The sequence below is a fragment of the Triturus cristatus genome, chromosome 5_2, assembly GCF_964204655.1.
Source record: "Triturus cristatus chromosome 5_2, aTriCri1.1, whole genome shotgun sequence".
Taxonomy (NCBI): domain Eukaryota; kingdom Metazoa; phylum Chordata; class Amphibia; order Caudata; family Salamandridae; genus Triturus; species Triturus cristatus.
In genome coordinates this window covers 26,008,913-26,024,756 of record NC_140588.1, presented here as the reverse complement: position 1 = coordinate 26,024,756, position 15,844 = coordinate 26,008,913, and the positions used below count along the sequence as shown (strand labels likewise).

At 49.2% G+C, this 15,844-nt stretch overlaps 1 protein-coding gene across 1 annotated transcript in view; it reads right to left on the bottom strand.

Annotated features, from left to right (window-relative positions):
• Window positions 1–437: 437 nt before the first annotated feature.
• Window positions 438–15,844, bottom strand: part of ERP44 (endoplasmic reticulum protein 44) — a 557,683-nt gene continuing 542,276 nt past the window's right edge. Inside the window, exon 12 of the mRNA XM_085606779.1 lies at window positions 438–1,020. Coding sequence (XP_085462905.1) covers window positions 916–1,020 — 105 coding nt within the window. The 3' untranslated portion in view covers window positions 438–915. The remainder of the gene's footprint in view (window positions 1,021–15,844) is intronic.

The following is a 15,844-nucleotide window of genomic DNA, read 5'->3' as shown; positions in this document are numbered from 1 at the left end:
TGCCTCTTCTATTCTATTCTATTCTAAAGAATGGATCATTAGTGTAGCCAAATCACTGAAAGATTGTTCAGTTTGTATTTAATGGGTCACACTCTGCATTACAAGGAAACATGAACACAGTATAAAGGGCTGAATTGTTAAAACACTTGTAAACAAAAGATGATTTTAGAATTGGGACATACATACTTTGAGTTTAAGCTGTATCAAATCAATACAATAAACTTTGGTTAATTGGTTCTTAAAAAGTAAGTTTTATTTCTGGCCGCTTTTTTACTCTTTAAAAAATAGAACTGTATAAACACATTTCTACCCGTATGGTCAGCTGAGGTTGTGAACTACTGAGAGCGTTAAATTGTTTTAATAGTTCCTCAAAAACGTAGGAAGTTCCAGTAAGGAAAGTTTCACTTTTACGACAATAAAAGCAAACCATACAGATGTTCTGTAAAATATTAATTTATTCCTTCCTGAGTACCTAGAATATACCTTTCTTAATTTTACTAAATGTGACAATAAAGCAAGTACCATAACATGGAGAGAAAATAAACTCATACTACCAGACACCATTAAAAAACATCCAAACATCCTATTTATTGTGGCAGTGCAAGTCAACAGCATATATCTGGTAATGAGACCATCATTTGGCTTCTCAACAGTACAAACATGAATGAGAACTGTCCACAGGTCTTAGATATCTTTAGTATTTAATTAGATCAGGGAACGTCTTTAAAAGAGACTGTACAATATAACCTACCCAAAACAAATGTATTTACAAGCTTTTGGAACCAAATAAAATAAACCATTTTTGTTTCTCCAAAATAAAGAAAAATGCACAGAATTATGAAAATATAAGTTTGCTATAATAATCCCCACACAAATTGCTGCTGCTGTTTGAAGGCTTGCAAAGTCGACAAGTATTTAAAGTTCATCTTTCTCTCTTTTCAATATTGTGTATCTATATTCACTTGGTGCTAATTTCTGGAACGAACTTTCCGGAGGACTGCTTGCAAGATCTTCAACCTCCTGTAGAGGAAAAAAAAAGGACATTTTATTAACTTAAAAGACAGGCGGCATTGCCCATTTATATGTATTGGCTTTCTCCACTGAAAACATTCTATGTTAAGCACATCAAATATTTGTGTGGATGTGCCAATAAATACTAGGCTAACTGATGAAGATTTGGTACGTCACAAAGCTGGGGTCAAAGACTAAAGGCAAATTAACAAAGTACTGGTAACTTTCTGATGAATACTCTATCAACCCAAAAATTCCTCAAGTTACAATATCACTGAGACGCCAGACTGAATCTGGAGAATATTTTTGCAGTACTCCAGCGCCTTGATAAGTGGCATCATGTGGTACAACACTGACTCCATACCGCTCTGGAAGTGTTAGAGTTGCGCCGCACTTAAGCGTCACCCTTGTCTTTTCCGAGCCCTCAGACATGCAGAGTGAACAATTCTTGGTAATAATGTACTGAGTGCTAGCCTGTGACCATATGTTAACAAGATAATAATCTACAGAACAGGGAGATGGGAGGGCCGTGAGGAATCTGCAGTGAGAGTTTCAATCACAAAAAGCGTTACTCAAGGTAAGCAATCAGTTCTTCTGGTGTATACTTTTAACCGCAATTCCTTACATTAGAATAGATGCCAAAGCAGCACCTCTCAAAGTCAAAGACACTGTGGGGTGGATTCAAACTAAAAGGTCTTGAAGAACCAAGCAGGCAGTGTCCTTTTTGCTGAACTTGGCTGTCACTGCAATAATGCTTCGTGAACTTATGTACGGATGCCCACAGCACAGCCTGGCAGAAATTAATGACCGGCCCTCCTCTCACCAGTATAGTGGTAGTGGCCTTAGCCCTGGTGGATTGGGCTCTCAGACCATCCAGCAGTTGCTTATTGGACAGTGTGTAGCAGACAGTCACATAGAGGACTAGCCAACTTTGCTCCTGCAAACTTAAAGCTGAATGTCCACTTGATGGGTCTTGGTACGATCAATGTAAGAACTTAAAATTCCTTTTTGGGGTCCAACTGATGGAGCACCTCCTGCTCTTTGAAGGGTGAGGGGCAGCAAAGAATGCCGGTAGAGTGATCGACTGCCCAACATGAAAGGGAGTTACAACTTTTGGCAAGAAGGCCACCAGAGTCCACAGCAGCAATTTGACAGTAGAAAAGGTGGTGCAGGGCAGTTGCTTAGCTTTGGTAACAACTTTATCTGGTAGAGACTGTATCTAGCAGCAGATTCCTTACTTTAGAATAATCCCGAGACGTTAGACTGGATCTGAAATCTTTTTGAGCAGTACCTCTGCGCATCTATAGGCGGTGTTGCTCGGCTTCGAGTTGCCGCCGTCCACACCAGAAGTGACGTGTGCTGCCAATATAGGCACCACCCCAGCGCACTGACATCAGTTTCTTTTCACAACCTTTCCATGTCAGAATTGCGGAGCCATAAAGGTTGCTGATGTACCAGTGGGCAGACACTACGGATCTTAAAAGGGCTACCTTATATGGAGAAATCAGTTCACAGAGCGGGAAGGATGGGAGGGCCAGTAAGGAAACTGCGGCAAGAATCTCCACCAGATAAGGCGTTACAGAAGGTAAGTAACTTGTTCATCTGATCGAGGCTTCTAACCACAGATTCCTTATGCTAAAATAGATACACAACCAAATCCCATTCCAGAGATGGGTCTGCAAACATATTTAGATCAGGAAGTCCTGGATGATCGAATGGGCAAAATGCTTGCCACAACAGACCAGATTGTTCAAGCAGCAGCGCTTGGTAAATGTGTGCAGAGAAACTCACGTTACAGTCTGACAGATGTTCAGGATAGGGAGGGAATGCAGTGGATGAAGTCTTAGCTCTGGTGGAATGAAAACACAAGCCCTTAGGGTGTTGCTTCTTGGCCAATGAGTAGCAGATTTTAATATCCATGAGGTGATATGTTTCTGCAGGCCTCTTCTTTCTTTGCCCCAACAAACCCAATGAAGAGTTGATTGTCCACTTGGAACTACTTAGTACAATCAATGTAGACCAATGCTCCTATAAGGTCCAGGTAATGCAGTCCATCCTTCTCTGCAGAGGGATGAGGTGAAGTAAAGAAGGTTGGCAATGTGATGGGCTGACCTACATGAAAAGGTGTTACTACTTTTGGTGGGAAAGAGGTACCCGTTCTCAAAGCCATTTTTCTGGGTAGAAAATCGTTTAAGGAGGGTGTACAGAAAGAGCTTGCAATTCACTAACCCTCTTGGCCGATGTAATGACCACTAGAAAGGCTGCTTTTATGGTCAGAAAATTAATGTGGCGTTGTGCAAAGTTTTGAAGGGTGCACACATCCAGAAAGATGAAGGGAAAAATATACTGAAGTCTTTTGAGAAAACAATTCACAACTGGTGGCAGGTGGGCTGATCTGGCAACTGCAAGAATACCGATATTACTGAAATATACCCTTTAACTGTGCCCAGAGCAAAACCTTGCCGAGCTAAATAGATCACTAACAGAGCCTCAGAAAAGGGTGCAGAAAGGAGATTAATCCGTTTGAATGCAGACTAAGCCACAAATTTGCCCCGATGGCAAGCGTATACTGTTTTGGGCGAGGGAACCATGGCAGCCAGAATGACATAACCGACTTCAAGAGGATCATCAAATCTGTCAACTGCTGCTAAATGTAAATGTCAAGGTACTTATAGAGCGCACTGTCACCAGACGGCCACCTTGCGGTGTCGCCTTTTGCGGTTTCCTGGCGCTGATACTCATACCACTGTGGAACCCCTCCTGGCTTTCCCTGTGAAGTGTCCACTCCTGGGCACCCCCAGGGTGAAGCCAGGCATCCTTAGCGCTGTTGGGGCCGGTGTGGAGGCTAAGCAAGCTATTGCCCAGAGTTGCAGCGTGGGGCCCGTGATTAGAATAGGCACCGAGGCGAGAATAGACAGGTCTTCATGTATCAAGGAGGAGTGTGCGCAAGTTCAGGTGCAGGACTCATCCCTTCTGCTGCGACAGTGGATCCTGCAGAAGAGGCAGCCTGACCGGAGGACCGATGCTCAGGAGTTCGAGATAGCATACTCTGTGCACAATCCGGATCCACCAGACTGACTTGGGGACGGTCTTTCCTGATGTTCTTGAAAACTCTGAGCAGGAGAGGTATCAAAAGAAAGGCATACTTGAGGTCGGAGCTCAGTTCGAGACGAAAAGCGTCTTAAAGTAAGTGTTGCTATGGAAACTCCAGCGCGCAGAAGTGCTGACATTGCGCATTCTCAGTGCTGGCGAGCAGATCTAACCAAGGTTCTCCCTAATCTCAGAGACCTTGCACCACTCCGGATGGAGACATCATTCGAGACACCACTAGGGATCGACAGCTGAGTGTCTGCTCTGGCGTTCAAAGAGCCTGCCAGACTATGCAGCACCAGGAAAATGCCCTCATGTTCCAGCCATGTCTAGCCACGCAGGATCTCGACAGAAGGGTCCATGACCCACCCCACCCCGTTCGTTGGAATACCACATGGAAATGGCTTTTTCCATGAATACCTGAACTAGCCTTCCCTTGACAGAAGGAAGCAAGGCTTTCAATGCCAGTCAGATTGCTCTCAGCTTCAGCAAGCTGATGTGGAACTGAGACTCCACCGGAGACCAGAGTCCTTGATCGCCCCCTTTCCAGATGGTCGCCCCAGGTAAGGAGTGATGCATCTGGAAATAGTCAGCTCTGGCTGGGGATGGGAGAGGGTTCTGCTCCTGACCCAATCACAGCTTGTCAGCCACCACTGCAACTCTTTTTCAATTTCCGCTGATATCTGGACCAGGTGAGAGATATCTCTGGTGCTGCGTCCACTGGAACTTCAGGTCCCACTGCAAAGCCCAAATAAGCCAACGGGTATGTGTTACCAGAAGGATGCAGGAGGTTACAAGACGAACCATCCTCAGTCAGTCTCACCGAAATGCAAGATACAGGGTGAAACACCGGAATCATAGGCTGAATATCCTGGACTCACGTTCTGGTAATCAGGTGTGACTTCAGCATGCTTATAGTGAACCCCCCAATGAATGCAGGAGATGTGCCATCATCGGGAGGTGGGAGACTACTACCTGGTGCAAGTTTTTTTTGATAAGCGAATTTTATTGACTTTAAAAACATAGAAACAAATAAGCCAATACACGGAAATCCCAAATACAAGTTCATTCACACCATCACTATACCCCCAATCACGATCCCCATAAAAGTACCTAGTCAACACTTGAGCTCGATTAGTCAGGACCCTCCACAACCCCCAGCCATTTCCTCCACACTCTGATATTTCTTGACACGCCCCTTAGCTTTATACATGGCTTTCTCTTGGGTCGCACACCAATCCAGCCCTCTTCGCCACCTCTCCAGGGTAGGAGGATCAGGGCTTATCCAGGCCGCCGCAATGTCCCGCTTGGCCACCATCATAGCTATGTTGTAGAACAGCTTATCATTCCTGGACCCATCCAGCACGTCAGTGATCCCCAGCAAAGAGTGACGTGGGTCGTGAGGAACCTCACATCCCAATACCTGTTAGCTCCACTTCAATGCATCCCCAGAACTGCCCCAAGTGGGGCATGACCAAACCATATGGAGGAAGTCGGCCGGGGCATGCTTACATCTTGCACACGATGCGGCTGGGCGCAAACCCGCTTGTTGCAAGAGCAGGGGAGTGAGGTACGCAGTGTCCAGATAATATAACTGAATCAGCTTGAGTTTGGCAGAGACAGTGACTATTCTGGGGGCCATAAGGGCATCGCGCCAGTCTGCGTCATCAAGGGGGCCCACCCAGTCCACCCATTGGTCCCTCAACCTGTTAGGGATGTGGGAGTGTTATTAACTAAAGTGCTGTAAATTCGGGAGACCACCCCTTACCCAAGTCTCCCATCAGCGTCTGAGCCTCAGTGGGGCTGTATTCGGGGAGCCTCGTTTCACCGGCGATGTGCTGGAGGAGGGCATGTCTCAACTGCAGATATTTATAGAACTGGGATGAGTGTAGGGAGTAGCGAGTTTGGAGCTCCTGGAAGGACAACATCTGCCCCCTTGCTCACACGTCCCCTAGCTGGGAGATACCAATAAGGTTCCAAGTTTTAAATCCCTGCAACCCGCTGACCTCCCGAAGCCAAGACCCCTGCCAAAGGTGAGTACACTGGGTTAGCTTCCCCGACCACCCCATGTGTCGAAGCGAGGCCCGCCATGCCAGCAACACTGAGCGTGTCACATCAGGTAGTCGGTTCGGGATGGGCTCCAAATATAGCATGGCTTGGATGCCCGCAATACCCAGTTCACTCAATTCAAGCCTATAGGCTGGATCTGACCAGCCCCCTTTAAACCAATCGTGGACCACTAATAGGCGTACCGCCAGAAGATACAGATACAGGTGCATCATCCCCATGCCGCCGTCGTAAGAGGGAATCTGACAAGCAGACAGTGCCATCCGGGCCCGTCCTCCACTCCAGAGAAACTTAGTGCTTAGACCGTCCAGTTCCATAAACCAGGCCCTAGAAAACCAGAAGGGGGTGTTCTGCAGGACGTAAAGGAACCTGGGGAGGATCATCATTTTAAATCGGGCCACCCTCCCCAGGGGGTTCAGAGGCAGCTTTTTACATTTGAGGAGGTCCTCCTTAGCCTTAACCAAGGGGGCCACGTTGAGGGACCAGCCCATTTCGGGAAGAAGGGTGATCCAGATCCCCAGATATTTAAAGGACTGCCTCGGAGCGTTATGGTGGACTGCCAATCGAAGCACTCTCTAGAGATATGAAGGGGGACTAACACGGACTTCCCGGGGTTAAGCCGCAACCCTGAGGCCTACTTGAAAGCATGCAGGATCCGGAGACACTATGGCCCAGAGGAGGCGGAGTCGGACAGGAAGACAAGCACATCGTCCGCGTATAACGCGTTTTTGTCCGTGTCCGTATTTGGCTATTGCCATCCACGGAGGCGGTCCTCAGCCCGCACAAGGGCGCCACGGGTTCCATCGCAAGGGCGAATAGCAAAGGAGAAAGGGGACATCCCTGCCTAGTGCCCCTGGCGATGGGAAAGGTCTCCGACAGTACCCCGTTAACCAGGACTCGTGCTCTCGGGCGGGCGTACAGGACCCGGACCAGAGAACGGAAGTGGGGCCCGAACCCCATCTCGGCCAGCACGCCCTGTAGATAGGCCCAGTCCACTGAATCGAAAGCTTTTTCGAAGTCTATGGACAGTTGTAAGTTGTGGCATTCTGTGATGGCTGAAACAAAAAACAACGCAAAATAGAACAACATACAGGGAAAAACATTCCCAAACCCCCCCCCCCTCACCCCCACCCCACACTTCAGGAACAGAAGCATCTGTCGACCCCCTAGCAAACAGCACCCAGTACACAGGGTGAACAACCAAACTAGAACGCTTGGGAATGGGGACGCGTGAGCGGATGCATGATTACAAAGACCATCGGGAAAACTAGGAACAAATCAGAAACATTGCGCCATCTCCGGCCGCGGAGCAAGGCCCTGCAGGCAGAGACCAGTTCAGGCAGGGTCCCCCAACAACATCGGGCTGCAGGAGAGGTCTGTATCTGGAAGATCAATCGCGGAGGGCCGGGACACACCTCCTCTGTCATCCAGATGAACCTGAACGCCTCCCCTCCCCCCCTCCCCCCCTCCCAGACGCTCCTTCCTCGGCCTGGGTAGGCTGTTGTGTGTGACCCGGCGGAGAGTCCGAGCGGGCCCGCCTCTGATCACGACACCTACGGGAGCGATTACGGGGAGGCCGAGGAGCGGAGGAGGCGGAGTGGCCCGGCCCACCCCTGCCTCCTTCCCTCCTCCCAGGGCGCGACCATCAGCCCGCAGAGGACGCTCCTCTGTCGCCCAGGTGCAGGCCTCCGTCGAGCTGTCGAAGAACAGTGTCTTATTCTCAAATACCACCCTCAGACGAGCCGGGAAGAGGAGCAGGTACTGAATGTTAAGTGCCCTCAACTTTTGTTTGACCTCTCCGAAGGAGCGCCATTGGCCCTGGACTTCACGGGTGTAATCTGGGAAGATCATGATAGCACAATTTTCATGGAAGAGCCGAGGGTGTTTGCGGGCTTCAGACAGGATATTGTCACGGTCTTTGAAATTAGGAACCCACATGATAATAGGGCGGGAAGGAGCGCCCGGCATTGGCCTGGGGGCCAGGGACCGGTGAGCTCGCTCGATCGCGAACCAATGGGACAAGGCTCCTTCAGGGACCCACGATTTCAGCCACCTCTCTAGGAATTCCACCGTGCGGTCTTGCTCTGCCCCTTCCGGAAAGCCCACCAGGCGGAGGTTATTGCGTCTAGACCTATTTTCCGCGTCCTCCGCCCGGCGATGCAACTCTGAGTGTGGGACTGAAGACGGGCCACCTGCCACTTAAGTTGCTGCATGTCATCCTCCACAGTGGAGATCCTGGACTCCGTATCTTTAATCTGGGCATTTGTGTTGCGAAGACTTTGCCTAATGAGTCATATCTACTCTTACTTCCGCAATTTTGCCCTCCACCGAGTTCTGGGATGTGTGGATGGTCTGGAGGATGGTAGCCAGTTCTGCAGACGGAGGAGCCTCTTGCCCGCCCCCCCCCCCCCGGTAGCCCCCCACTCTGGGGTGGTGAAGCGATCCATTTTGGTTTGGGTGACGGGGACTTTCGTGGATCTGTCCGTTCTGCCCATATTCTACCCAGTGGGGACCAGGTGCTCAAGAGCCCCCCGGTCAGACTCCGCTCCCGACCACACCCAGCATCCGCAGGGATAGCCCCAGATCCGGGACTGAAGCGACTGATGATCAGAGAAGCGCAGCACCAGGCAGGGCCATGCCCGGGAGGGAGAGATCCAGCCAGGCCAGTCCACCTCGCCCGCAGGGCACAGGAGAAGCACTGGGAATGGGGGAGAGGGGGAGGAGACGGGGCTAAAGAAAGGAAGCCGCACTGACCAGGGCCCCCACGCACCCGCCTGCCGCCCGACCGACGGCCGAGTCCTCCACCCCAACCCAGATGCTGCAGCACCCCCACTCCTTACCTCCACTCCAAAGCGTTGAAGCTCGGCAGGGCCCGCAGAAGCGGCCCGGGCCCCACATCCAAACGGAGCAGGCAGCGAGCAGCAGGCCTCACCACATGTCTTCCTCAGATCCTTATCCTCCGGAGATATCGCTCAAGCCCAGGGGTTGACTGGGGGGGCCCGCCCCCAGTGGCCGCCCAGGGCAGTGATGGTGTCTTCTCGTGGCTGGCCACAACCCCAGCAGTGCCCAGAGCAGGCAGGGCCCACGATGCAGGAAGTAGTCCACCTAGGCCCGGGCAAACACCAGCCCAGCACAGCCGCCTCTATGCCACAGTGGGGGGCACGCGGCACCCGGGACTCCAGTCCAAGCCCGAGGGGGTCACCTGAAGCAGTCCACAAGGCCCCGGACCTAGTTACAATGGGGCCCCACAGTGCCGCCGTACGCAGACCTGGACAGCGGGGCCCACCACCGCCACACGCAGAAACCTCGGGCAGAGGCCCACAGTGCCAGGTACCTCCGTTCAGCGCACGGGGCAGCACCGAAGATCTTCACCCACAGCGGGGTATTCCAACCGCGCCAGCCCCCAGCGGCCGCAGGGCTGCAGGCGCAACAGGAAGCGCTCCGGTGTCCCCAGGCACGACGTGAAGGCCCCAGAAGCCTCGGCAATCGGAACCACGGCCCATGCAGAGCCGATCCACCGCGGGTGGGGCCGGGACCACCAAACAGCGGGCCAGTCCCGATTAGGAGCACCGCAGCCCGCCAGGTAGGACGTATGGACTTGTACCGCCCAACCGACGGCCGATATCGCAGTCCACACACAGCCGCTGGCTTCAATCTCCAGTACGCCCCGGTCCCGCGGGGAAGGGAGAGACTGATTGCTGGCAGCAGTCTCTGGAGGGATTTGTCAGCCGCAGCAGGGGCCCCAACATGCAGGCAGCCACAGGTATGTTGGCGGCGGCGGACAGACAGCAGGCCTGGAATCCTCGCGGCAGGGGCCGCCATTTTATGTTTGCCTCGCGGCCAGTTCTGTGGGGGTCGGGGCCGCTCGCACCGCACCTCACCGCCAGCAATGCACCGAACGGCACTCCAGCAGTCCCTGGGTGGTTGGGCACACGATGCAGGGTGCCAGAAGGTCCCGATGGAAACGGATGGCCGAGCGGATGATGGAGGGGTCCGGAGCACTCCTAAGGTGCGACCGCCATCTTGACGGTCGTAGCCATGCCCCCCGCAAGTCTGCTTTTAACTGGCAATCATTGAGGTAGGGAAAGACTGGAACCCCTGACCTCTGCAGGTATGCTGGAACCACTGCCATCAACTTGGTGAACACCCTACGGGCGTTGCCAAGGCCAAAATAGAGCACAGCGAACTGATAATGCTTGTGGCCCATCATGAACCGAGTTTGCTCTTGTGGGCAGGCAGGAGGGGAAATATGGAAGTAGGCGTCCTCCAAGTCCAGCGCACCATCCAGTTTCCAGAGTCTAGGGCTAATAAAACCTAAGCCAACATGAGCATCTTTAATTTCTCCTTCAGGAAAGGATGCAGGTCTAAATAGGTTGGATCACTTTGATCTTTTTGGGCACTAGAAAGGAGCGGGAATAGCAACCAAGACCTACTTTTGATGTCAACACCCTCTTGATGGCACCTCTAGCCATAACAGCCTGTACTTCCTGACTGAGCAGGGAGGGGTGGACCTCTGTCAGCTGGTTTGAGGATGGTGGAATTAGTGGCTGGGTTTATAGAAAGGGGACGGAGTAACCACGCTCAATTATCTGAAGTACCCACGTCCAATGTTCTGGCCTGCCAGTAGGCCAGGTGATGTTGCATCCTACCACCAACTGGGTGCCTGTGATCAGTGGCATAGACCTTTTGTCGCAGTTGGCGGTCACCGCGTTTTCCACCCCGCGACAGCTGCAGTTAAGAGTGAGGAGCAAGAAAGGGGGGGGGACGAGGAGGTAAAACTGCCCCTGCCCCCAAAACTTGTGCCACCTGGGGAGGACCTGACCCCCCTCCTTGCTACACCACTGCCTGCGATGTTACACGGGCAAACTATAGAGTTTGGAGGCTGCGGCTAGCGGGGTGGCAGACTGGGTTGACCTCTGGCCGGTTGTCACACGAGGCGCATGGGAGCCAGGTCCGTGGCCAAAAAATGACTAAGTCTGTTGGCCTTGGTGGCAGGGCGGAAATAGTGGCGGTTGATAGCCCTTTCTGTTGACAGGGAAGGGCTGAAATAGAAAATAGGTTTAGCATGTGGCCTTCGAGAGGCTCAAGCACCAGGCAGTGGCTTGGCTGTCCTTAAAGCCACTGAGAGTAGCTGAAGGTCTAGGCCCACAGCCTCCCTCCTCAGCACCATAGAGAGGGATGCACATTCCTTCATATTCACGTTAAGAGGAGAGGCCAGGCCATCGTTTGGTGAAGTGTCCAGACTTCTGTCATCCGCAAGTTTAAAATACCAGTTATCACTGGCCTCCTCAAGAGTGCTGTATTCATAAGGATTCTTAGATCCTCACCATCATACTTCTCTTCAGGCCTGTTGAAAAAAAAAAGGAGGCAGTGGCTCTGACTTGGAAGGTCTAGGTCTTTCTAGCACCAAATTTGGTGTTGGGCTCCACATTAGAGCCAGGTATGGTGTTTGGGTCACGCTGTGGCACCAGAAATGACATTGTTGGAACAGGCTCCAAAAAAACAAAGTTACTTACCTGAACACTGTGGTTCTCCAGTATTGATATCATTCATAGATTCACATGCTTTCATCTTCCCCGTCTGCATGATGGGAGTCTCACAGTATTAGAAATATAGCAATATAAAAGAAAAAATTAATGGAAAGTAATACAAAGGTAATTATACTTTGTTAACCCATCGCCATCTTTATATGGTCCAAATGACAGCCAATGAGACGCCAGCCCTGAGATCACAATCTCCTGCAGAGCCACCATACCTCAGATTTCAAGCACAAGTGTGAGCCAAGGATACTTATTGTGAGGTAAAAGTGGTCCACCTTAAAACAGGGAGGCGGGCGGCCCGCATGTGAATCTATGGAAGATATCAATACTGGAGAACCACAGTGTACAGGTAACTTGTTTTTTCTCCAGCATTGAATCTTTCATCGATTCACATGCTTGAATCCGAATAGAAAGCACTATCTCACACATCAAACGCATTTGAAGGGTAAGAACCCTTTTATCCTTATGGCCAAATTTTATAAGCTACTAGATTAATAGCATGCATAGCAGATTGTGTCTCAGAATGCTAAAACCAACAAAGACTAAATATATATATATATATATATATATATATATATATATATATATATATATATAGTATTATGAAAATTATGAAAAAACAATCGTATCGTGCATTACTTCATATACAAGCGTATTCTTTTGAAGGAAAGAGTACCTTAAAGGAAAAGTGGACTGAGCACAGCCTGTCCCACCGCTGAATCTCCTTTCCATGCTGTGTCAAGACAGTAGTGCCTGGTAAATGTATGGACATTTGACCACGTTGCAGCTCTACAAATGTCTGGAAGCAATACTCCTGTGAACAATGCGGCAGAAGTAGCCATCTTCCTTGTCGAATGAGCCGAAACCTTTTCGAAGTCAGAGGTATTCATGCCTTCTCATGGCAAAATGCAATTGCTGAAGATATCCATATGGATCAAATGTTTCTCGATAAAGCAAACCCCTTCATGGGAGTGACGAAAACGATTAGCAGTTGGCTTGATTTTCTAAAAGTCTTTGTCTTCGTAATATAAAATCGTAGGCATCTTCTGATATCCAACGTGTGAAGAGATCTTTCCGCTATAGAAGTTGGATCTTTGAAGTATGTAGGTAGGACAATATGTTCGTTTAGGTGGAATGACGTCAGATCTTTCGGAATAAACTTTGGATTCGTTCTCAGCACTACCTTGTCTTTTTTTAACTGCATAAATGGTTCAGAAATTGAAAAGGCTTGGATCTCACTGACTCTTCTGGCCAATGTCAGACCCAGAAGTACAGCTATTTTCCATGACACAAACTTCAAGTCAGCCTTATGAATGGATTTGAAAGGTGGCTTCATCATCTGTGTAAGGACTGTGTTAAGCTGCCGAGGTACCGCTGGACGTTTTATTGGAGGAAAAACCCTGATAAACTCCTTTATCATTCTGTCAGATCAAAGAGATGGTTGCCATAGCCTTCAGAGATGAATGGGCTAAACCTGCTTTGGCTAGCTACAGTAAATACGGCAGGATCTGATCCGGCATTGAAAGCAAAGGGTGTAAAGAGTGATCCAAACTCCACTGGCAAAACCTCTTCCACTTCGCCGCATATGTTTTATTGGTGGAAAATGCTCTTGAGTGAGTCAGAATATCAAGACATTCCTGAGGAATATTCAAGGATTGGAATTCATAGTCATGAGGATCCAAGCTGACAAATTTAGCAAGCTTATTTGAGGATGCACCACTTGTCCCCTGTTCATAGGTATTAGATCGTGCACCGGCGGAAATTGAATAAGAGGGGATACAGACATTCGTAGAAGCTCTGTGAACCAGAGCTGTCTCGGCCATAGCGGACCTTTGAGGATCAGGAGACAGTTCTAATTTAATTTTCCCCAGCACCTTCGGAATTAGAGGGAATGGAGGAAATGATATGCAAACATTCCCGTTCATCGTAGCCGAAGAGCATTCCCCCATGAGCCCTTTTGAGGGAATCTGCTCGCAAACCTTTTGCATTTCTTGTTTTCTCAAGTGGCAATTAGGTCCAACCCTGGAGTTCCTCATAGGTGGAATATCTGGAGAATCTGATGTTGATCTAGCTCCTATTCGTGGCATAGGCTTGCAGACCTGCTTAAGAATCTGCCCACGTGTTGTGGATTCCTGGGACATGCTGAACCTGTAGCTTGATATTGTGCTTTAGAAGCCATTGCCAGATTTTTTTAGCTTGGGCTGATAAAGTTTTCGACCTTGTTACTCCTTGCTTAAGAAGATAAAACATAGTGGTCATGTTGTCCATTTTTACAAGAACCGGGGAATTGTGAATTCTGGAGAGAAAAGCATGTAGACCTAAAAACACTGCTTTTAGTTCCAACCAATTGATGTGCATTCTCACTTCCTGCGTGTTCCAGGGACTTTGTATTTCCAGGTCCTGCAGATGCGCTCCCCATCCCTGCAAGGATGCATCCGTTGTCATTATGAAACTGGGAGGTTGAGGCTCGAAAAGTAGACCTGCAGAAAGATTCTTCCTTACCCCCCACCATGAAAGAGCTTTCTTTATATGTGGAGTGACAAGGACTAGATCTTCGAAAGATCCTTGAGCCTGAATCCATTGGAGGTCAAGTTGTTCCTGAAGTGGCCTCATGTAGAGTCGACAGTTTGGAACTAATGGAATGCATTATGAGAGCATTCCCAGCATGGACTTGTACAACCTTACTGAAACAGACTCTTCTTTGAATCCGAGATCACAACTTTTTCTTAACGCATTCTTCCGAAGGATACGCCTTTGCCTCTCTTGTGTTCAACACTGCCCCTAAAAACTGTAGTTTGTGAAGGAATCAGAGAGGATTTTTCCACATTTATTCTTAGACCTAGGGTTATGAATAGCCGACGGCAAGCTCTTAATGATTTTTGAGTGCAATGGTACTTTGGACCTTTTATCAGCCAGTCGTCTAGATAAGGATACACCTGGTGTCCTTGATGTCTCATATATGCTGCCACTGGCGCCATGCACCTCATGAACACTCTTGGTGCGGAGCGGAGACCAAAGGGCAACACCCTGAATTGGTAGCGGCACCCCGCCACCTCGAACCTCAGATACCGTCGATGTTTGACATGTATGGGGACATGGAAGTATGCATCTAATCGATCTAAAGATGTCATAAAGTCACCTCTGTTCAGCATTAGAAAAATCTCTTGCAGCGATAACATTCTGAAGAGTTGTTTTCTTATATTCTTGTTCAAACCTCTTAGATCCATCACCTGCCTCCATTTGGTACTTTGTTTTTTCTTTATTAGGAAAAAATGCGAGTAGAATCCTTTCCCTCGATTTTGAGGAACCTCCTCTATTGCCCCTTTTATAAGGAGATTCAAGATCTTTCTTTAGTAAGGATAGGTATTGATGTTTCTTGGGAATGGTAGGATGGGCCGGTGGTTTTTAAACGAACTCTAGGGTGTGACCCTGATGTATAATGTCCAACACCCATTTGTCCGATGTTATTGACAGCCATTGTTGGTAATACTGAGAGAGGTAGTGGTTCTGATGAGGTTTGCTTCCTGACTAGGTGGATGGTGCTGTGAGAACGTCACTGTTGCCTACCACTGTCCTGCGACTTTCCCCTAGCCGACATCTTTCTTCTGTTCGCCTGTTGATGGTAAGGCACTTTGGTCGATCTAAACTGTTGTTAATTAGGGTACTGGCGATACCCTTGTTGCTGGTATCTATATGATTGAAAAGACGGCCTTTGTTGGTATTGGCCTCTTGCTCCTCTAACATGAAAGGACTGAAACCTTTGTTGTAGAATCGCTATAGCAGGTGCTGTGTCTCTATTGGTCTTAATTCCCTGAAGAGCATCATCCACATGCTTTCCAAATAGATTTTCACCATTGAATTTTCACAATTCGACAATTTTTGCTTGAATTTCCGGACGGAAAAAGGTGGCTTTGAGCCAGCCTTGTCTGCGAAGAACGATCGCTCCTGCCATCTGCCTAAAAGCCACTGATGAAATGTTCATGGCTATATCAATCATTTCAGAGGCTGCCCTAGCCCCTTCTTGTAGAATTTGTGTCGCCTCTTCATTCTTATTATCAGGAAGGTGAGATAGCAAAGGCGCTAAGTCAGACCACATTTGTCTGTCATACCGGCTTACTATGGCTAAAACATTTGAT